Source organism: Neofelis nebulosa, chromosome 6, assembly GCF_028018385.1.
Source record: "Neofelis nebulosa isolate mNeoNeb1 chromosome 6, mNeoNeb1.pri, whole genome shotgun sequence".
In the NCBI taxonomy this organism is placed as follows: Eukaryota; Metazoa; Chordata; class Mammalia; order Carnivora; family Felidae; genus Neofelis; species Neofelis nebulosa.
This window is the reverse complement of record NC_080787.1, coordinates 109521864-109544896: the sequence shown is the minus strand read 5'-3', so window position 1 is coordinate 109544896 and position 23033 is coordinate 109521864. Positions and strand designations below refer to the sequence as shown.

General features: G+C 40.3%; 1 protein-coding gene across 6 annotated transcripts in view; it reads left to right on the top strand.

Annotated features, from left to right (window-relative positions):
- The window catches only part of ROS1 (ROS proto-oncogene 1, receptor tyrosine kinase), a 115962-nt gene that overhangs the window by 7656 nt on the left and 85273 nt on the right, over window positions 1-23033 (top strand). For all 6 annotated transcript variants that reach the window (XM_058735075.1, XM_058735073.1, XM_058735076.1 and 3 more), the window contains exons 3-11: window positions 1070-1129; window positions 2825-2851; window positions 9515-9575; window positions 15266-15414; window positions 16089-16227; window positions 19219-19420; window positions 20081-20157; window positions 21496-21618; window positions 21787-21971. In XM_058735075.1, the coding sequence (XP_058591058.1) occupies window positions 1070-1129; window positions 2825-2851; window positions 9515-9575; window positions 15266-15414; window positions 16089-16227; window positions 19219-19420; window positions 20081-20157; window positions 21496-21618; window positions 21787-21971 (1023 nt within the window). The remainder of the gene's footprint in view (window positions 1-1069; window positions 1130-2824; window positions 2852-9514; window positions 9576-15265; window positions 15415-16088; window positions 16228-19218; window positions 19421-20080; window positions 20158-21495; window positions 21619-21786; window positions 21972-23033) is intronic.

The window sequence follows — 23033 nt, the reverse complement described above, 5'->3', positions numbered from 1 at the left end:
AATGGGGCAATGGTCAGATTTTATTATAATGAAAATGTTCCCTAAGTCTCATTTATTGGTCCTTGATGGAGGAAACTCAACTGAAAATAGTGAGATGTCAGAATTATAGAATATTCAAAAATGAACTCAGGCACAGTGTTTTGAAGAGGAAAGAACACAGGACAAATCCAACTCTGTGATTTTGGTTCTACATTACTGTGTGGCTTTGGATAAATACTTAATATTTCTGAGACTTAGTTTTATTATATGCTGTCTCAGAGGGTTGGATTAGATGGTCTCCAGTGTTTCCTCTAACAAGTACACTTATGGTTTTATTACTTTCCTGCACCTGTATCCATTTATTCAACAATGTTTAGTGACTCAAAATATAAACATGAACAGACTTCCCAAGCTGTTGATCTATTTAGGTTTTGATATGCTGCCTTCTGGTTGAGTTCCCAGTTTTGAGTTTTGCTTGTTTTTTTTTTTTAACTATTTGAGTTTATTTCTTTCTTTTGAGAGAGAGAGAGAGAGAGAGAGAGCGAGCACACAAGTGGGGTGGGGGCAGAGAGAGGAGGAGAGAGAATTCTAAGCAGACTCTGCACTGGCAGCCCCGATGTGGAGCTCAGACTCATGAGCTTTAAGATCATGACCTGAGCCAAAACCAAGAGCCAGATGCTTAACCAGTTGAGCCACCCAGGCACCCTTGGGCTTGGCTTGTGCGTGAGGACATGGCAAGGACGCACAGTATGCTCAATGCCATGTTGTCCAGGACTTTACCTGCTGCCAGCCACCCGGTGGACAGTGTGTTCCCTGAAGGTTGGGTGCTCTCTGGCTTCTAGGGCTGCCCACCCCACCCCACCTGTACTCAGCAATCCCGCAGCCCTGTAGTGAATCACACCAAGCCCTGCTCTGCCTGTAGATATGAGAGCTCTGCTTAGAATTCCAAAAGTCTTGATCCTTCTGAGGCCGCGGATTCCTGGGTAGATATCTATTTCTAAAACACTTTTTGTTACTAAGTTGTATTACCAGGTAACAAGAAAAAGTCACACTTCTTTAGTCACCATTGTCTCTTTATTATCTTTTGCAGTGCATCCAAGGATGTCATTTTTGGAACTCTGTAGATCAGGAAAACTGTCCTTTAAAGTGTGTAAGTATTAATTATGTTTCTGTTTTGATACTAATAATGCTTCAAGAGAAAAGTCATCTAGGAGGATTCCCATTTGAATTCCCACTGGCTTTCAATTAGTTTGCTTGACTCTAAAGGAAAAGTATGATAGCCTGAATGATACATAATTTGAGATAAACATTACTAATGCAACTGGAGACCAAGGGAGTTTAATGAAAACCATGGAACCCAGGAATGTTCAATTGCTCCAAACCATAAAGGCCTTTTAGTAGAATGTCAGACCTTTGTTAAATTTCCTAGTCTTACGCTTCTCAAAATTTAAAGCACAATAATCTAAGGATCTTGTTAAAATGCAGATTCTGATTCTGTAGATCTTGGGTGGGACATGAGATTCTGTACTTGTAACATGCTCCCAGGTGATGTGATGCTTGTAGCCCTTGGATTACACTTGGATAGCAAGGCCCTAGATCATGTTGAAAGTTTCTCTGCAGGGAACACGGCAGCAACCTAATCCAGGAATCATAGCCTCTACGTTCACTCCACTCTATGTAGAAAATACATCCCCAAATAGTTGATTTTTAATTTATCCCAGCTTTGCCATTTAGTGTATAACTAGGCAAGGTACTTAACCTCTGGGTACTTTACTTTCCTCATCAATAAATTACGATAATAATAGAATCTCCTCCCTAAGGACAAGGCCCAATACACTGTAATTACTCAGATCTAATGAATAAGAATTTTGTTATTTAAAAGTGAGTTGGTTCCTTTTTTCAGATTGTTCAGGTTGGAGGTTAAATCATGATAATTTGGGGGTAATTTTAATATTGTTTTCTATTAATAAGTGAAACTATATCATTGAAATTTAAATAAGGACATTAACTTTTCCTTACGAATGGTGCTTATAGCTCTTCCTGTATGATATGTCCGCAGAAGTCACTATTATGGGAGTTGCTTAGGCCGACTCTCACATTTGTGACTATGTGCCCCATAGAATGGAAATTACCAAAACGTGGAACAGGTGCTATCTGGATTTTGGAGCTATTACACATTCTAAAAACACTCTTACCTTTCTTTTGGTACCACTTTTTACAAATTTCAGCTAAGATCGTTACTTGTTTGGTTTGTGTTTGCTATCTTTTGCTCTGGCACGTAAACCCATCAGAGTGGGTCTCTCTCCTTCTGGTTCACACTGTGTCTACCGCACAGAACACAGTGAGGGGCACATAGCAGGTGCTCAGAGAACACTTGCTGGGTGAATGAATGGGAAGTACCATTTGTTGCTGGCAACAGTCCAGGCAATAGAGTGGGCACTGGAGCAGCCAGTCTGGGCAGAGAAACCTACTGGCCTTTGCTAGCCAGAGCGGTGGGTGGTTTCCATTTCAGCTTCTGTCTCCACTGGGCATCTGCCAACACCTCTTCATTCGCTAACCTGGTCCATCACAGATTACCTCTTAGTTGCCCGGGATTTTCTAGTAGACATCAGACTCCACCATTTTTCCAGTGATGCAAACATGATTTTTATAGCTGTTCATACAGTGTGGCCTGCCTGGAGAGAAGGCCCAAGTCTGGGCTTCTTGGTCTTGATTGTTTTTATTGGTTCTTTGTCAATGGTGAGGCAAGAAATTAATTTGAAACAAAAATATACCAAAGTGTCATTAAAATTATTTACAACTTTAAGGATTTTAAGTGGTTTTCTTTTTCTTTTTTTCCATGCAGAACGACACATATGCCACTGTTTGTGAGGTGAGTTGGCAATCACAGAGATGTCATCAAACTCCATGTTTTCATCTATTATATTTAAAAAGCTATTGAAATAAGAATGAAGAAGCCAGGGCATCTGGGTGCCTCAGTTAAGTGGTTAAGTATGGGACACTTGATTTTGGCTCAGGTCATGATCTCACGGTTTCCTGAATTTGAGCCCTGTGTTGGACTCTGCATACCAATTGAGTAGAGTCAACTTGGGATTCTCCCTCTCTCCTTCTCTCTGACTCTCCCCTGCTTGCACTTTGTCTCTTTCAAAATAAATTAATTAATTAAAAAGAGAGAGAGAGAGAGAGGCACTTGGGTGGCTCGGTCAGTTAAGTGTCCGACTTTGGTTCAGGTCATGATCCCTTGGTTTGTGAGTTTGGTCATGATCCCTTGGTTTGAGCCCTGCATTGGGCTCTTTGCTGTCAGCACAGAGCCTGCTTGGGATCTTCTGTCCTCCTATCTCTCTCCCCCTTCCTTGCTTGCTCTCTCTTTCTGTCTCTCTCTCAAAAAAAAAAAAAAAAAATTAAAACAAAAAAAAGAATGAAGAAGACTTAGTGATTCTCAGAGCACAGAAATGCTCACCTGGGAGTGCTATAAATGTGGGTATAAAAATGACTGTGAGATTCCATTTTGACACAAATATTTGCTGTTTTATATACCCATGTGCATATATATATGTGTGTATATGTATACACACCTTCACATATATACATATATACTACTTTAATTTGATTGGACAGTTTCTATTCTGAGTATCTGGTGGGGAAAGGGTGGTTGGAGGAGGGGGAAAGTGCACATCTAGGGATACCCTTACCTCTGCTGATCTCATTTTCTTCCCCACAAATCACAGTGGTCTGTCATTAATACAGAACATTAAAAAAAGAACACTGTAGTTGCAATTTTCTTCCTTATTCAACAAACTCCTTTGACAGCATTTTAAAGCACAGCTTTTAAAATATTTTATTTTTTATTTTTTTCCCCTGCTGTGATAATATGACACTTGATGCTGACTCTGGCTGTTCAGATCTCTTCTCAGCACACTGCCTGTTCCCCCTGCCCATGCTGGTCCCTCCCCTGCATTGGATTTTCTCTTCTTTTTCAGAAAGACCGTAGAGATTTTGATCATTTCTTATTTGATCTTCCTCAACTGTTTTGGATTCTGTGGCCCTCAGAATTAGTTTTAGGTTGACAACAGATGTTTATGAAGAAACTGCATTATTTCCCAGCTTAAAGTTTATGTTGTATTCTATGCAAATGTCCTTGAAACCAGGGAGCTGAACTATTTTCTTCTGCCTTGGAAAGGAGTATAAATTATCATCCATTAGTAAAATAGGACAATGTCTTTTTACTAGAGAATAAAAGTAAAAAACAAAAAACATTACACTGGAACATATTCTCAATAGTCTGTGCTTACTTTTCACCTCAAGTGATTTTTTTCCTTGGGGATAGATGGAAGGGTCAGGGTTGGCTAAGAAGTGATAAAACAGAGGGGAAAATTCACTCCATATGTAAAAAAAACAATTATAGGTCTTTCCTGATTGAGATTTAAAAAACTGCCTGAGAATCTTTTTATGTGATTAAAGTAAAATTACCTCCCCCTCTCCCCAAACCATCCCTGGGGAGACTGTGTCAAGAAAGGCAGAGAGAGTTCAAGGCTCTCAAGTGCTGAAGCAGCCCAGGATTGGATTTCTAATGCTGTAGCTCCCAGGCAATCATTGTGCTGCCCGGTTGTCTGTGTTTATATAATGTATATCTTTTCTCACAGTGTTATAACTTCCATAATTATTCTGTTCTTTTCTATTAGTACTTAGCTATTTTACACTTACAATTTTTTTAATGTTTATTGTTGAGGGAGAAAGAGAGAGAGAGAGAGAGAGAGAGAGACAGAGCACAAGTGGAGGAGGGGCAGGGAGATAAGGAGACGCAGAATTCGAAGCAGGCTCCAGGCTCCGAGCTGTCAGCGCAGAGCCCCATGTGGGGCTCAAACCCACCAATCATGAGGTGATGACCTGAGCCTAAGTCAGCTGCTTAACCGACTGAGCCACCCAGTTGCCCAGATACTTTGCTATTTTACACTTTAAATAAAGTAGAACTGAATAGCAATACATGCTTTATAGATATGGAGATCGAGATAGGTATGTGGATGGAGACTTAAACTCAGCTACCCACACCTGCAGGAAATCAAACTCTTCAACCATTAATGTGTCAACCCAGGAAGCTGGGAATTTCTGCACATGGTCCTTGGAGGAAATAGTCTTGAAAATGTTAGCTTAACAAAGTATAAGTTGGAAAATGATGTTAGCCCGTGAGAGGGCTTATTCCTGATAATTAAAAACACAAATTAGATCATATTGTTCCTAAAAACCTTTTTATGGCTTCGCATTGCTGTTTCAGAAAAAGTACGAACTACCGTTTGCTGGCTCCCCGGCCTCTTCTTGCACCCCTCTCCCTGTTCTCTGTGCCGGCCACACTGGCCTTTCCCTCTTCTGAGCACAGGAGGCACATTCCTACCTCCCAGCTTTTGCCCTTAAGACCCATAGGAGCCCAGCTCCTTGAAATCACTTAGGCCTTGCTCTAGGGTCATCTTTGCATGGTTCTTTCTGAGCGCCCTCATGAGACAGCCTTCCTGCCCAGTCAGGATTTATGCCTTCAACTTGTCTTATTTTCTTCATAGTACTTTTCATTATCTGAATTTTATTTTATTTTATTTTTATGGCTTTTTTTCTTTTGTAAGTTTGTTTATTTATTTATTTATTGGGAGAGAGAGAGAGAGACAGAGAGAGAGAGAGAGAGAGAGAGAGAGAGAGAGAACAAGCTGGGGAGGGGCAGAGAGAGATGGAGACAGAGGATCCAAAGTGGGCTCTGTGGTGAGAGCAAATAGCCCGATTCGGGGCTTGAACTCAGGAACCGGGAGTTCATGACCTGAGCCCAAGTCAGTTGCTTAAGCAACTGAGCCACCCAATCAATCACCCCTGAATGTATTTTGTTTAAAAGAATTTTTACTCTGTTGTTGTCGGTCCTCTTCTAAGAGAACGTACATTCCATGAAGGTAGGGAACTTATTGGTCTTGCTCCCTGCCAGATCCTTCAAGCCTAAACCCGTGCTTGGCACACACAAAAAATGTACTCAGCAAACACGTTTTGAATGAATGAATGGTGTTTTAGGGAAAGAAGCCACAATTCATATGGAGAGGCTGTAACTAGGGGCATCCCAGGAGGGTGTGTCCTCCTTGTGCTACAGGAGTAAGAAAAGGCATTTTGCAGCATGTGAGCCAGTCTGATAAACACAGGAGTGGAACCAGAGGACAATGAGACAAGTGGTTTTACTACTATGGGAGAAATGGCAGTAGGGACTAAAACAGAGACAGCAGGTTGATGTAACCCCTGGGAAGCATGCACTTGGCTTCTGCAGTGGGAATGGTAGCTCAGTAGCCCGGAATAAATACACTGTATAATTGCCCCATCCACGGGCTCTGGGCTCAGGTTCTCTGGATTCCTTAAATCCAAAACCTTTAGATGCTCTCTAGGCAATTTGAGCATTGGGTAATGTCATGCGAAGTCCAACGTTAGATAACAGAGAGAGGGAATCTAATATACAGTGTTGCGTCCACTTGATATAATATTTAAACTCCTTAGAGCAGAAACTTCCAGTTTTATGACTACAAGTCCCGGAGAGCTATGTACAGCATGGTGATTATAGCTAATAATACTGCATTATATACCTGAATGTTGCCAAGAAAGTAGATCTTAAATGTTCTCACCCCAGAAAAGAAATGGTCATTGTGTGATGGGATGGCGATGTTAGCAAATGCCATTGTGTTAATCATTTTGCAACATATAAATATATCAGATTAACATGTTGTACACCTTAAATTTACACAATTTATATGTCAATTACATCTCAATAAGGCTGAAAAAAAATACAAGGTTCACAAAGTAACAAAACATTTAAACTCCTAGATAGATCAGAATTTTATTTATGTATTTTCCCCTGAAAAAAAAATGCAGGAAAAATAAGCCCACAATTTCCTGGGCAGTCAGTACTAGCTGTATTTCCAAATAAACACTATTCCATCTCCTTTCTTCTTCCTTGGTGACTTGGAAAAAAATTTCCATGTTACATGATAATTTTGTTGCCACTTGGTATATTTATTCTCCTCAGGTAATGAACATGTTGAATGCATTTTATTGAAACCTGCAATAAGGATGTGAAAAGTATACTAAACCCTTAAGTTAAATAATCCTGAGCCCAGACTGAGGTATTTAAATTAATCCTTAACTAAGCAAACCCGAGCTTATCAGCCTGTACTTCCTTTGAGTGCCCAGGTCAAACATTGTGCAGCTAGTATTTGTATATTACCTGGGATGTTTAGGGCAATTGTGTTGTGTCATCGTTTCCACCATCATCATGAGAAACAATAGCATGTTGTCTTAGGTATTATAATTGCCAATTGACTGAGAGCAGGAATATGGATCATAATTGTGCTACAGTCACAATTTGTGCCTTTTCTCCAAGAGTTTTTTCCCCTTCCTTTCTTTTTTTTTCTCTTGTTTTGTTTTCTTTCTTTCTTCCTTCTTTCCTCCCTCCCCTTTCTTTCTTTCTTTCTTTCTTTTGTTTTCTTTCTTTCTTCCTTCTTTCCTCCCTCCCCTTTCTTTCTTTCTTTCTTTCTTTCTTTCTCTTTCTTTTTTTTCTTTCTATCTTGAATGCTAATGTATCTGTTAAGAGTTGCAGGAAATTTGTGTCTTAGTTATGAAAATGTTTACTCTTTTCAGTTAATGAAGCAAAATGTTAATCATTGTTAGGTTTTTGTAGACCTTAAAATTTAACATTACTATTTAAAAAATTTCTTTAAATTTTTAAATTTAAATTCAAGTTAGTTAACATATAGTGTGATAACTTTTTCAGGAGTAGAATTCAGTGATTCATCACTTACATATAACACCCAGTGCTCATCCATCTATTATTAGGAAATACATAATTATAACATATGAGTATATGGTGTATACCTTCTATGATATGGAAAGTGATACATAGATTTTTATTATTTTTAATATCTATTTATTTAACTTAAATCCAAGTTAGTTAACATATGGTGTAATAATGGTTTCAGAAGTAGAATTTAGTGATTCATCACTTACATATAACACCCAGTGCTCATCATAACAAGTGCCCTCCTTAACACCCATCACCCGTCTAGCCCATTCTCCCACTCAACACCTTTCCAGCAACCCTCAGTTTTTTCTCTGTATATTAAGAGTCTCGTATGGTTTGCTCCCTCTATTTTTATTCTATTTTTCCTTCCCTTCCCCTATGTTCATCTGTTTTGTTTCTTAAATTCCACATATGAATGAAATCATATGATATTTGCCATTCTCTGACTATTTTTGCTTAGCATTATACATTCTAATTCTATCCACGTTGTTGCAAATGGCAAGATTTCATTCTTTTTGATCATTAGTAACATTCCATTGTATATATAAACCATATCTTCTTTATCTATTCATCAGTTGATGGACATTTGAGCTCTTTCCATAATTTGGCTATTGTTGATAGTGTTGCCATAAACATTGGGGTGCATGTGCCCCTCCAAATCAGCTCTCCTGTATCCTTTGGATAAATACCTAGTAGTGCAATTGCTGGGTCATAAGGTAGTTCTATTTTTAGTTTTTTGAGGAACCTCCATACTGTTCTCCATACAGTTTGCATTCCCACCGACTCAGCAAAAGGGTTCCCATCCTTGCCAACATCTATTGTTTCCTGGGTTGTTAATTTTAGCCATTCTGTCAGGTGGTTTTGATTTGTAGTTCTCTGATGAGCAGTGATGTTGAGCATCTTCTCATGTGTCTGTTAGCCATCTGAATGTCTTCTCTGGAAAAGTGTCTTTAACATTGGTATTAAGATATTTATTAAAATGTTCAAGTTATTAAGAAATGTAGTCAGTTTTTAATTTCTCAAGGAAAGCATGGGTATATAAAATAATTAGTCATCATTTTAAGCTAAAGTTTAAAGTCATTAACTCACTAACCTTTGACCAAGATGGCAAACATATAATTGCATGGTTGAGCTCAGCGTTTTTTTTCCCCACTGTGGGGTGTCACATATTATAGGGTCATGAAATCAATTTGGTGAATAAAGAGTCACAACAAATTAAATGAATAGAATAGAACAGAACATATATGAGTACATCACAGGTATGGGGTTTCTTAATGGGATAAAGTTGTTCTCAAATTAGATTGTGGCGATGGTTGCCCAATTTTATGAGTATAGTGAAAAGCCACTGAACTGTGTGCTTTAAATGACTGAATTTTATGGCATATGAAATAGATCTCAGTAAAACTGTTAAAAAAAAAAGAAAAAAAGTAAGTGCTGTTTCAAGACCCCCCCCCACACACACACACACACGCACCCCCCAATCTGTATGTGTGTGCCAAGTTGTTTTGTGAAAATGTGTTTTGGAATCTGGGACATGATCAAAAAAGTTTGAAAGGTGCTGTTCTAATTCCACTAGCAAATGGAAACTTTAAGTACTGCGGTGGAAATAATTGATACACCGGTATACTTACATAGCAGGCATTCGCATTTCACAATTTAGTTGAAATGTATCAGCAAAAGCAGTTCCTGGGCTGCACTGACTGGTATGGTCCCTGTCTTCCTTAGCGAGAATCATGTGAAGTTGGCTGCAGAGGTGCTGAAGGTGCGTACGAAGAGGAAGTGCTGGGTAAGCAGACGCGCGCCACTATTATTGAAAATAATCAACACCGCTCGAGGGACTGTGCGTATGTAAGGAGAATGAGCCACCTTTTAAACTGTCTAGACTTCTGGGGCGCCTGGATGGCTCAGTCGGTTAAGCGGCCAACTCATGATTTCGGCTCAGGTTGTGAGTTAACTAGCCCACATCACATGGGGCTCTGCGCTCCCAGCATGGAGCCTGCTTCGGATCCTCTGTCTCCCTCTTTCTGCCCCTCCCCCACTCGCACTTTCAAAAATAAATAAACGTTAAAATTTTTTAAAAAATATTTAGACTTCTCTATCTCAGTGTAATAAAAAATATATACATATATAGAAAAAAATTCAATATTTTCAAATGTGGAAGCCATTGTGATAGAAACTCAGCAAAACTCTTCTTTTATTAAAAATCTTTTTTTAACGTTTATTTATTTTTGGGACAGAGAGAGACAGAGCATGAACGGGGGAGGGTCAGAGAGAGGGAGACACAGAATCTGAAACAGGCTCCAGGCTCTGAGCTGTCAGCACAGAGCCCGACGCGGGGCTTGAACTCACGGACCAGACCGTGAGATCATGACCTGAGGTGAAGTCGGCCGCTTAACCGACTGAGTCACCCAGGCGCCTCGCAAAACTCTTCTTTTAGAGCAAAATAGGGTGCAGAGCACATGACCGAGGTTTAAAATTGGAGGTTTTGCGCTCACTTCAGTAGGTGAGATCACTTCCATCTTAATGAAAGAGACCACTATGAATCCTAACTAGATTTGAGGTCAGGAAATGCCACTGTTTTAATGAACCAAAAGCATAAGAACATTTTATTTAATATGCAGTTAATTATTCAGCTAACAGCTCATCAGCAGAGTATCTACTATCTGCCTGGCTCCCTACAAGGCCCTGGGAAGTTTGCTGAATGTCTAGAAACTATGCTTCTTGCTTTTAGATTCTGAGTAAGTAGGGTACTTGGCTATACGTCTCCAGTTCCCTTTGATTTCAGAGCAGGTTGGGTGTGTCTTAGTGAATTTGCCCTAGTGTGTTAATTCTCTAGTGGTTTCTGAAGAACCAACTCTTTGGTAAGTCACAGCCTGGATGTTAGTAGCTTTCTTTTCCAGAATTTCCAGGGTCTTCCTCCCACGAAGAGGTAGACTGTTCCCTCCAGACGGGGAAATGATTGATTCTCCTATAAGTTGTGCTCTTTGCTTCAATGGCTTGCTCCTTGCTCTCAGTGACTGATGGAAACTGGAAGGAGGATCTTGCCTGGCTGTCCTGATTTGCTTCTGCCCTTTGGTATCCCACAAAAGAACCCCCTTGACATTTCTGTGGAGAGATAAGTGATAGTACATTCTTTTCCTTCTGTGTAATGGGAATTAGCTATGGATAAAATTTATATTCTATGGTTTCCAAACTGTGCACAGAAGAACCTCCCTCCCCCCTCCCCCCTCCCCCCTCCCGGTGCATCACACATACCTCATAGGAAAGCATGGAGCATTTTAAACATTTAAGGGAACCATAGGGGTAGTTGATCTTCTGGACGTTATTGGAACTACTAGTTGTAGGTAGTTCATGGTATAAACAACGAAATGAGCTACATTCCTTTCTATGTCACATCTTTGCAACGCTGAGTTTTTTTGGTGATTGCTGGGATAAAAGCAAGTACCATAAAGAACTCAACTTGGAACAGGAAATGACGATGGTGGTGCCCAACCTGATTACAATATCGGAGAAATTGGGCCAAGCCCAATGGGCACGCAGATCCCATTAGTGTGCAATGCATTTTTTTTTTTTAAGTTTATTTCTTCATTTTGAGAGAGAGAGCACGAGCAGGGGAAGGGCAGAGCGAGAGGCAGAGAGAGAGAGAACCCCAGGCAGGCTCCACAATGTCAGCACGGAGCCCGATGTGGGGCTCGAACCCCTGAACTGTGAGATCATGACCTGAGTGGAACTCAAGAGTTGGACGCTTAACCGCTTGAGCCATCCAGGCACACCAGTGTGCAATTCTCTTTATCGAAGGATTGAATACGTATATTGTCTTTCTATTTATGTGTGTTATTATCTTTTTTTCAAATATCTGCTAAGTTGAAAGGACACACATAACTTAAGTTAGACTTAATACATGGAGCTGTTTGGTAATTCTTTTGGTCCAGGGAGTTATGCAAAAATTACTGAGAAACTGAAGACGCCAGAACTGAGAAAGTTCGGAAAGCTTTGAGTTGCATTCCGTTCTTATATTCCAGAATTATACTAACAACTTAATTATATATTTTTATAATACAAGTGTAATTGGTGCTTTATTTAATATTTCACACTGGTTACAGATCAATGTCTCTACACCATTAACACATGATATGTATCAAGTCTAAATAAAAGCAATTGCGTTTACAGGCCATACCTTCAGTTTGTTATAATGAATCTTTTTGCCCAAACACCTAAGATCCTTTTTTGTCTCTAACACATCTAGTACCTAGTTCACCTATCTCTGAGTCTGCTATATTATTCTGTTTTAGATACAGTCCGTGTCTCTCTTCCACGTGGTGGAAATAGCAATGGTGAAATAAAAAGAACTAATGTTTGTTAGGTATTTATGAGTCAGGCACTGTTAAAAGTAATTTATAGATATTAGCTCTTTTTGAGCTCAGAGGTATAAATACTATTTTTAATCCCCGTTTTACAGATGAGAAAAATGAGGCACAAAAGTATATATATTTGCTTAGGGCTGCATAGAAAGGGATGGTATTGAATGAACTAGAGAGGGAGTAACTTGATTTTAACCCAACTGTCTGATTTCAGGGGCTTTTCTTACCCACTCAGCTGTGTATTGAAAGTCGTATACAGCTCAGTTCAGCTTCTTTTTCTCATTTAGTTGACTCTTGCCCTGATATTTTAGAACAAACCTCCTTGACCTCTGATTGTCCACGCACATTGCCATGGCTTTGAAACATCTCTACATCTAGTTATGAAGTTTACCTTTACTTGCATTTACTGATATAACCCTGGTCCCTTCTGCCCAGGTCTCAACTTACCTTCTTTCTGATTCTTTCGGATCTTCCTCTTTGCTGACAACTCCACACAGGACTCTTCTTTAGCATGTCAACCTTAAAAATAAAGTAGCCAGTTATTTCACTAGCAATATGGGTTTATTCAGGAATTAGCAAAGGAATTGCAATTTGGGGTGAGCAAACTATGGCAAACTGTAGGTAAGCCCAGAGAACAGAGGGAATGTAGGTTTTTATAGAGGAAAGAGGGAAACTGGGGAGGGTTGTTTTGAACAAAAGTTCACTGGAGATGAACAGGAGTTTGAGATTGTGTTAGTGCATTGTTGCTGGAGTGTGGAGGGATCTTCCTTCTTTTTCTTTAAAAAAAAAAAATCCCGTGTAAAAAATGTCCTCCTTGTCAAGATAATTCTTATCCTCCTTCTTGCTGCTGGTTATGCAGGGTGCAATGAATGGTACGTGGGTGAGAGCTCCCCCCATCAGGGTTTCTTGATTGCACTTTATTTATTTTATTTTTATTTTTATTTTTTAACGTTTATTTACTTTTGAGACAGAGAGAGACAGAACATGAACAGGGGAGGGTCAGAGAGAGAGAGGGAGACACAGAATCTGAAACAGGCTCCAGGCTCTGAGCTGTCAGCACAGAGCCCGACGCGGGGCTCGAAGTCACGAGCCGTGAGATCATGACCTGAGCCGAAGTCGGCCGCTTAACCGACTGAGCCACCCAGGCACCCCTCTTGATTCCACTTTAAATGAGGTTTTCTTTATTTTTTGAAAAAGGTTTTCCACTGCATATTCCAGTCCCCGTGATTAAGTGTCTCACACCATAAAATGGGGGGAAATGGAGCTGTGCTTTGTTTGTGTAGTTATAAAAGCTAAAAATGAACTATAAATAAAAGAATCAGCAGAGAAGTATTGTGCTAAGCCTCTCTGTGGGCTAGAACCTCAGATGATGGTGGCTTTCTTTTTTCTGGGTCACGGGATATTCTGGTACTATGGACTTTAATTAGTCCAGATTCAGTATCTATAATGATCAGAATGGTGTCAACTTTTAATCAGAAAGAGTGAGGTTGTGGAAGTTTGTATTTACCCATTTTAAGTTTCTTACAAAAACTTATTATGTTTTCTCAACCAGAGTAGTGATTATTTATTTTTTTATAAAAGAAATTGTATCCTCTAAGGTCAGGAACAAGGCAAGGATGCCATGTTCAACATGGATGAATCTTAAGGACATTATGTTAAGTGAGATCAGCCCTGTCACAAAAAGACAAATAGTGTTTGATGACACTTATGTGAGGGATCAGAGTATTCAAAATCACAGAGACAGAGAGTAGAATGGTGTCTGCCAGAGGCGGGGGTGGGAGTGGGGGTAAAGAATGGGAAGTTCATGTTTAATGGGTAGAGTTTCAGTTTTGCAAGAGGGAAAGAGTTCTGGAGATGGATGGCGGTTATGGTTGCACAACAATATAAATGTACTTAATACCACTGAACACACTTAAAAATGTTAAGACAGTAAATTTTTGTTATGTGTATTTTACACAATAAATAATTGGGGGGGGGGAGCAAGCTCAAGTAGTAAATCAGCCACAATTTTGGAAAATAGAAAAAGTAAAGTGAAATAACTTCATCCCTGGGGAACATACCATTCCAAATTCTAGCCCCTTGTACAGTGCCTGAAAGTAGCACCAATAAATGTGTGTTGCCAGTTGTGATGTTACTGATGTTTAGAAGACACAAGATATTTCACAATATAGAACAACTGAATTATAGAATCCTTTGGAGTACAACTACTTGTACGTATAAAAACAACTTACTGGGACACCTGGGAGGATCAGCCGGGTAAGCGTCTGGCTTCGGTTCAGGTCATGATCTCACGGTTTGTGAGTTTGATCCCCACGTTGGGCTCTGTGCTGACATCTTGGAGCATGGAGCCTGCTTCAGATTCTGTGTCTCCCTTTCTCTCTCTGTGCCTCCCACACTTATGCTCTGTCTCTGTCTCCCTCTCTTTCAAAAATAAATTTAAAAAAATAAAAATGATTTATTTATTTATTTTATTTTTTATTAAAAATTTTTTTTTTAACGTTTATTTATTTTTGAGACAGAGAGAGACAGAGCATGAACGGGGGAGGGTCAGAGAGAGGGAGACACAGAATGCGAAGCAGGCTCCAGGCTCCGAGCTGTCAACACAGAGCCCGACGTGGGGCTCAAACTCACGGACTGCAAGATCGTGACCTGAGCCGAAGTTGGTCGCTCAACCGACTGAGCCACCCAGGTGCCCCTAAAAATGATTTATTGACAAGATGAGCAATAACGAGAATTGTAGTGTGAATTGGGATACACGTTCTGGGACAATGGATGGTTCTGTTATGTACCATATTCCTGGCACCCAGCCCCCTCACCTAGAAGGAAGTGGTTTAGTAAGAGAAAACTGGACATTCTCAGAACGCTCCATGGTCCTTGCCTGTAAAAAAAAAAAAAAAAAAAAAAACAAAAACATATTAATGAATACTATGGGGAAAACAAGATGCCGGACTGATTCGCTGATTTTCAGAATATTAACCAGTTGACTATATGCATCTTTTATTATTCAGGTGGGTTTTTGTGGCAAGATGTAGTTGTAACAAGAGAGTCCTGAGAGCACTAGATGAAACGGACACCCTTTCTTCTGATGGCGAATGAAATCTTCCTTTCTCCCCAGAAAATGCAGACCTCCCCACAGCACCCTTTGCTTCTTCCATTGGAAGCCATAGTGTGACATTACGATGGAAATCTGCCAACATCTCTGGAATCAAATACATCATTCAGTGGAAATACGCACAACTTCCTGGAAGCTGGACTTATACTGAGGTGTGAAAAGCTGCCTATGTACACACACACAGATTTTTTTTCCAAATTATTAGAAGTGCCAAATTACTGCATATATTATAAGCATAAAGACATTTTGGAGAAGATTCAAGTATAATGTGAGTGGATGGATTAGATGAATTTTAATCTCTAGTACTCCCACACGTTGATGCTAAATCCTTTATTTTTGAAGAAAACATATTATTAGACACATTTTTGTTCCTTCAGCACAACATCACATACTCAATACTCATAACATTGATCCTTATCTGCCCATCCCACCCACAGTGATCCCAACTAGGAGGGAGGGCAAGAAGGTCACCTAGAACTGTCCCTTTTAGGAAAGCAAGCATGAGTAAGTTCAGAGAATAATCCCAAGACACTAAGTATATTAACACAGAAAAGGTAAAGTAAAACCTTGAGGTACATGGCAGAGGGCTGAATCCATAGTTTTGCAATTTTGAAGAAGGAGGGACTTTTGGTGTGAATTATGTCGACTGACATCTGGATGGCTCAGCTCTAAGCTCCAGGTCTCTGTTTTTTCCTGGGCTGATGGGCCCTGGGTCACCCCATAGCCAAAAAAGGCATGCATCTTTTACAAACTAATCTGTGTTCTTGAGTCGCACCGTGTGGTGGTGATTCTGTAAATGCTGACTATTAATCTCTCATTGATGTAGGCTGTGTCCAAGCTCTCATACATGGTAGAATCCCTGCATCCCTTCACTGAGTATATTTTTCGAGTGGTCTGGATCCTCACAGCCCAGCTACAGCTATCTTCTCTGCCAAGTCCCAGTTACAGGACTCATCCTTATGGAGGTATGGTGCACCCGTGTCGCTTATGAAATGAGGAGATTATTCCAAAGTTTTAGTTTGGTTTGTGTTTATTTTAAATAACGAAATAAATGATTCCTTCATCAATCGATCTGTTCAGTAACTGAGTACCTCACTATATGTCAAGTCGCTATACCTCTGGGATCAACTGGCATTCTAGGTGCTCCCTGTACCTCTGTGGTCAATACAAAACTCCCTGTTCTTGTACTGTTCACCTTTTGGAGGAGGAGACATAACTCTAAGGAGTAAACATAATAAATAAGGAAAGTAGATTGTAATTGGGAAGGTGCTGTGTACTATGGTAAGAGGAACATTTAAAAAAAAATTTATTTATTTATTTTTGAAAGAGACTGGGGGAGGGGCAGAGAGACAGGGAGAGAGAGAATCTCAAGCAGGTTCCATGCTCTCAGCCTGGAGCCCCATGCAGGGCTCCATGCGGGTCTCCTAGAGGGGCTGCACGCTGGGCTCGATGCAGGGATCAAACTCACAAACCATGAGATCATGACCTGAGTCAAAATCAGGAGTCAGACACTTAACTGTCTGAGCCACCCAGGCACCTGGGTAAGAGGAACATTTTGAACAGGGTCTGTCAGGGATTTGGAAATGGGACATGGGGTGAAGGACATCAGGTATTAAATAAGGTAGTCAGTATAAACCTCAATAAGCCACTAAGAGTTAAGGATGGTTTTAAAGCAGAGAAGTAATTGCTTCACATGCTTCTTAAAAAGGTAATTTTGTTAACTACACATAGAATGAATTGAGGGAATGAGAGAGATTTGAAAGCACAGACGTAGTGTGACCAGCATGGAGGTTATGATAATGCTTTAATATTTTAACAGACATGATTTTTTAAAAAAATAGCACATTTTTTGGAGCGGTTTCTGATTTCTCCTTTTGAAGACGTGACTTCCACACCAGGAAAAGGATTCAAGCTTAGAGCATTTCAGGGGGATAAATGCCTGGGACGGACAATGAAGGAGAGTTGTCTGGTGCCTTTACCTGCAGGGTTAGCTGAATGGACCTGGGGGGCTTACTCCAGGCAGATGTTAGATGTCCCTACGCCTTAGTTCTGGAGATTTGGCAGTGTGCAAAGAGCCTCACACTGAACTAGGCCATGCCCGGAAGCATAGCTGGACAGCTGATGAAGCTGGTTGAGGAATTTTTCCCCTTCCCTGACTAGTGCCCTCTTCTTGTTGATCAGATTTTAGGCTGTGTGTGGCCACCTCTGCTGATTATTCCCTGACCATCCTCAGAACCTCAGGTCAGACACTGGCCTAGGACAGTATTTGAAATGTTCCCAGGCAGAGTAGAATACATGGAACCTTCTTTGTTCAAACTAGGGTCTCATGCATCCTAACAGCACTGGAGCATTTTCTGATGCTGGAGAGAGAACATGATCCAGGGCGCATGGCTAGTCAAATCAAAATAATGAAGAAGGCAAATTTTGCTTTCCATTTCTGGGCCTTTCTTCTGGATTTGTAAGCTCTCATGCCCTCCAGGTATTCTGGACCTACACTGGGTATCCTTTTCGTGGATAGCCCCTTATTCTTCAATTCTTTGTCACTTTTCTAGCCACATTAAAACTTATAGGTCTCTGTTTTGTGTTTCATGCTTCATGGCCCTCTTCTTTTCTTGATGGGAAATGTATGATTCTAGATGGTGCCCTGATGAAGATAATTTCTTAACCAAGTGGAATTGTTATTAGTCAGGGATTATCTTGCCCAACCTGACCAGCCTTTTGGGGAGGATTTTTGTGGGAGAGATTTGGACAAGAATCACAGCTCACCACGTAGGTGGCATCGAACTTGCTCAAAGTGAAGCAGATCATGTCTGAGCATTGACCCTAATGAATTAGGTTTTTTGACATCCTGATTCTGATTAGTGAAAGATGATTTGTACCCCTCCGCTCACCAAGGTGACTGAATGCGTGGAGCAGAGGAGTGGGCACAATGAGGTTTGTGTTTTTCAAAGATTAGTCTGAGAGTTGAGGAGGAATTGTATCAGAGAAAGGCCAAGAGATCAATTAACAGGCCCTTTAAAAACTCGTCCACTGTGAAGGTTGAGCTGTCTTATTTCTACCAACTCTCATTAGTCAGGAGTGATGCAAAGCATTTGCCAAACGTGTTCAGAGGGAGCGAAGTCTACACAAGAACAAAGTGACATCAGAGTATGTCTTTCTCTGGGAAGAGGAAATATAAGAGTGTGGTTTCAGGGGTGGGAGTTATGAGAAGTAGGTGGAGGCATGAAGGCAGATAGGCTGTTAGATCATTTGTTTTTCTTTCTGCTCTTTGCTACTTAGATAGCTTCTAAAGTCTGTGAGTGAATGCTTAATTAATTCACGCATGTTCCTTTAATCCTTCATAAGGGAGAGGGTCCTGCCTTAAACACAGTCTACTTGGATTCCAAGGGACCCTGGGAGCTGGGGTACGGAACACACAGTCTGGGCCAGCACAGATGAGGCCAGCAAGAGGGAAGCACACTGTTCTAAATCTTGCTTATCTGAACCTGTATCTTCAGCTGGAACTAGTCAGGCTATAGCACTCTCCTGAGTGAGAAGGCCCAGGATTTACTTCTTCCAACTCGTGTTAATCATTGACTCCTGTTTTATTTAGCTTCTCCTCTCCTTCCGCACTGGGCACCACCCTACAGTTTCAATTCATTCAGCTCTCCGGAGATTTTTGATCATTTTTTTCCAGAACATTTCTCCTATTTACGTACCTCCACATTTAATTTTATTTCATAAAGGAGATGCAAGGAAAATTAATACTTGAAAGAGTCCCTCGGGAAAGTAGCTAACTGGTCTCATTCAGGGATCAAGAGTCGCAGCTCATAGATCTCTTACCACCTCCTATCACTTACTTTGAATATTAATACAAATATTTAATTTACACTTCAAAACACAAAACTTTTTTCCTATCCTATTTAAATTTGTGCCTGTAATTTTCCTGCTCACCATGTCACCATTACTTCGTCTAGTTCCGGAAACTGCTCCTTCCATCAGAAATATCGAGAGCTCAAGTCCCGACACCGTGGAAGTCAGTTGGGCTCCACCACAATTCCCGGGAGGACCTATTTTGGGTTATAACTTAAGGCTGATCAGCAAAAATCAACAATTAGATTCAGGGACACAGAGAACCAGTTTCCAGTTTTACTCCACTCTACCAAACACCACCTACAGGTAAGAATTAAGTGGTGCAAGGTAATTGTAGCCAGCATGGCTGCAGGCATAGGAATTATTGAAGAAATATGGCCCCAAAGTTGTTTAAATGTATTTGGAGAACTCCCCTTGACTTTGTGCTGTTGGGTTGAAGTTCTTGTAGCTTTCCTCAAGTTTGTGTGTTAGATTACAGTGTCCTAAGCAAAAACATTCTGAAGTATTTCTATTATAGTCAGAGGATCCTTAGAAAGAGGCACTAATAAAGACACCATATACACCATGATACCATTTCTTTATTTAATCCAACATGAAAAAAGTAAGGAGGTGAAATTCTGTTAGTGGTGCTTTATTTTATTTATTTTTTTATTAATCGTTAAGGAGATTATTTTATTACTGTTAGCTTTTCTAGCATTTACTAACACCTCTTTAAATTAGGGTAGGAATGGGGGTCATGTAGATAGCAGAGTTCAGCTTTTGACCTCTGTGACCCTGACCTGGTCTACGGGGAATGCAAATAAGGATGTGATGGATGGTCGTTTCAGGGCTGAGCAGTGGTACCGAGAAACTAGATACATGCATTGCCACATTGTTCTTTAAATAGAAATATTGCTCCTTCTCTTTTTATCTCATGTTCACACCATGCCATGCGAAACACATCTCTCCAAACTGTTTTTGGAATAGGTTTTCCATTGCAGCAGTAAATGAAGTTGGTGAGGGGCCAGAAGCAGAATCTAGTATTACTACTCCATCCTCAGCAGGTACAGCCTGGGAAATGCCCCTTTGTTGCTTGGAACTGAGGGGTGGCAAGGGTGGGTTCAGCGCTCAGAGTCCGGGGTCATCTGGTGGAGCCCAAGAACCCCACCTCTTCTGCCCAAATAAACACTGTCTTTTGGCACTTGGTAAGCTTTCGGTTTTAAATGAATCCCCTTATGTGGCAAACAGAAGGAAGTTATGAGACCCATGTTCTTAAGTCAGCATTTAGAAATTTAAAACTTGGAATGAAAAATTTAGGGATTAAAAAAGTGGCCTCAAGCAAATCCTTAGTTTCAGATGAAATCACTAGTGATTGTGACTCATATTTATATACTTAGGGACACATATAATCTTTTTGCCCTCAACCCCGTTTCATATTATGTATCATCAGTTAATACATATCAGATATTTGTTTCTTCCCCTCTCCTTAAGGTTTTAAAATATAGCTGGATTTAATAATTGACATTTTACCATTTTTAATATTCAATCTACCAAATTAGCTTTTGTTATTTTTTTGCCAGTGTCATTTTTGTTTTCACTTTGGCATTTCAACAATTGCCTTGAGAGATTGAGTACTTCCTGTATGAGGCCCGTGTGGGAAAAATAATAATGAATTATCTGCACGCATCTATGCCAGTGTGTATTCAATGTCATCTATCGCCGGCCTTTGGTTTTTTGGCTGTTACCGGACTCTAGGAAAGGAGAGACATTTCTGTTATGCAAGAAGCATCCGAAGGGCGAGTTAAATATAGAACAGGCTTGAGGTTGTTGTTACTGCAATTATTGCATAACTTTTATTAATTGCCCTAAAAGTGTTCGTCGACGCACACGGCATCAGTCTCCAGTTGAGTGGGACGTCAAGCAGAGCTCTGCAGTCCTCAGATTTCACTGCTCTGAGGACTTCTCTCTGGCCTCAAAGGGAGAGATCATTGAAGAAAAAAGAGACAAGCAATGTCTGTCTGGTGTTATGCAACAAGCCAGTCTGGCCTGGGCTGGCCCACCTCCACCAAGCAGTCACATTCTCATGGCTGGGGGTAACGAGCTGAGCTCCTACTTGGGGCAAGGCTGTTGAAAACGGTGATCCCTCATGTGATCTTATTCTGGGGGCCCTCTGGGGCACATATGTATAAATCCTACTTGATTGACACTGTACTTTGCTCCCCTCATCATGGACTAAATGTGATTTGTACTGCAGTTGAAATGTCCCAGTGTCTTCAGACAAAAATCTGACCAGCCTCTTTCAAGCATTAGTTGCCTTGCTTTGAAGGATGGTAATGGGTTATTTTGTGTGTGTGTCAATGTGTATATGGTTGGTTTGTCTGTAAATCGTGTTATTGTTTTAGTTCAAGAAGAGGAACAGTGGCTCTTTTTATCCAGAAAATCTTCTCTAAGAAAGAGATCTTTAAAACATCTGGTAGATGAAGCACATTGCCTTCATTCGGATGCTATATACAGTAATATTACAGGTCAGTATAATGAAAGAAATGTTCCCTTAGTGTGAAAAAAAAAAAGATCCAGACTGACTTCTGTTATGATCTCCTTATTAAAAATGAAAAGAAATACATTTTCTGTCACGTGCTTTTTTTTCCTGGTTGTTGTATAGTAACAGACATGTATTTGCATGGCTCTTCTAGGAATATCGATTAATGTCCACCAGCAAGTTGTGTATTTCTCTGAAGGAACTCTCATATGGGTGAAAGAGGCTGCCAACATGTCTGATGTGTCTGACCTGAGAATTTTTTACAGAGGCTCAGGATTAATTTCTTCCATCTCCGTAGACTGGCTTTATCAGAGGATGTATTTCATCATGGATGAACGGGTTAGTCTGAGAATTTAAAGTGAACAGCTAGATATTGACACTCACATGCATTTCTCAGTATATTTACAAGTAAACATAATTCATTCAATAAATAGTCACTGAATATTTGCTATGTTCTAGACGCTGGGTTAGCAATGAATCACAGATCTGGTCTATAGGCGGGTCTAGAATTTACCTAGGACTAATCCTGACCTACCTTTAAGTCATCTTTATTTGTGATTTTTTAGAGCCACGGGTTTATTACATTTGTGATAACTCACTTTCCATAAGAGTGGTGGTCTCTGTGCTATCACTAGGTGAGACTACCAATCATGATTAAAATCAACTGCAGGCGTTTAAATTAGACAATAGCCAGGGATAACTTTAGTAGGTTTCTGAAAATACAGTATAACTGAAATCTTTAAGGAGACACACTTGATGTGTTTCAAGTTTCCTTATTTCAAAGGGACAAGCTTATTACAATCACCATTGCTGGAAGCCCATAAACTTGAATATAGCTTAAATATTAAAAAATAGTTGAGGAGTGCCTGACTGGTTCAGTCAGTCGAGCATGTGACTCTTGATCTCGGGGATGTAAGTTCAAGCTCCACGTTGGCTGTACAGATTACTTAAAAATCTCTGGGGCGCCTGGGTGGCTCAGTTGGTTGAGTGTCCAACTCTTGATTTCAGCTCAGGTCATGGTCCCAGGGTCATGGGATTGAGCCCTGTGTTGGACTCTGAGCTAAGTGTAGAGCCTGCTTAGGATTCTCTCTCTCTCTCTCTCTCTCTCTCTCTCTCTCTCCCCTCCCCCTGCCTGTCTCCCCTGTTTGTGTTCTCTCTCTCTTTCAAATAAAAAAAAAAATCTTAAAAAAAGTAGTTGAGTGCTTCCACAAGCCAGAAAAATAGGTTTTTGTATTTTATTGATGTAAACAGGATACACACTCATTAGGATATAGGATATAAAACTGACTTTTAAGTTTTTTTTTCTTTTTTATACTTTGAAAAGTGATCAGTGACTAGCAAATTCTAAGCACAGAACAGATGCTTGGGAATACTTATTGTTAGAGAGGGTGTGGGGGTAGG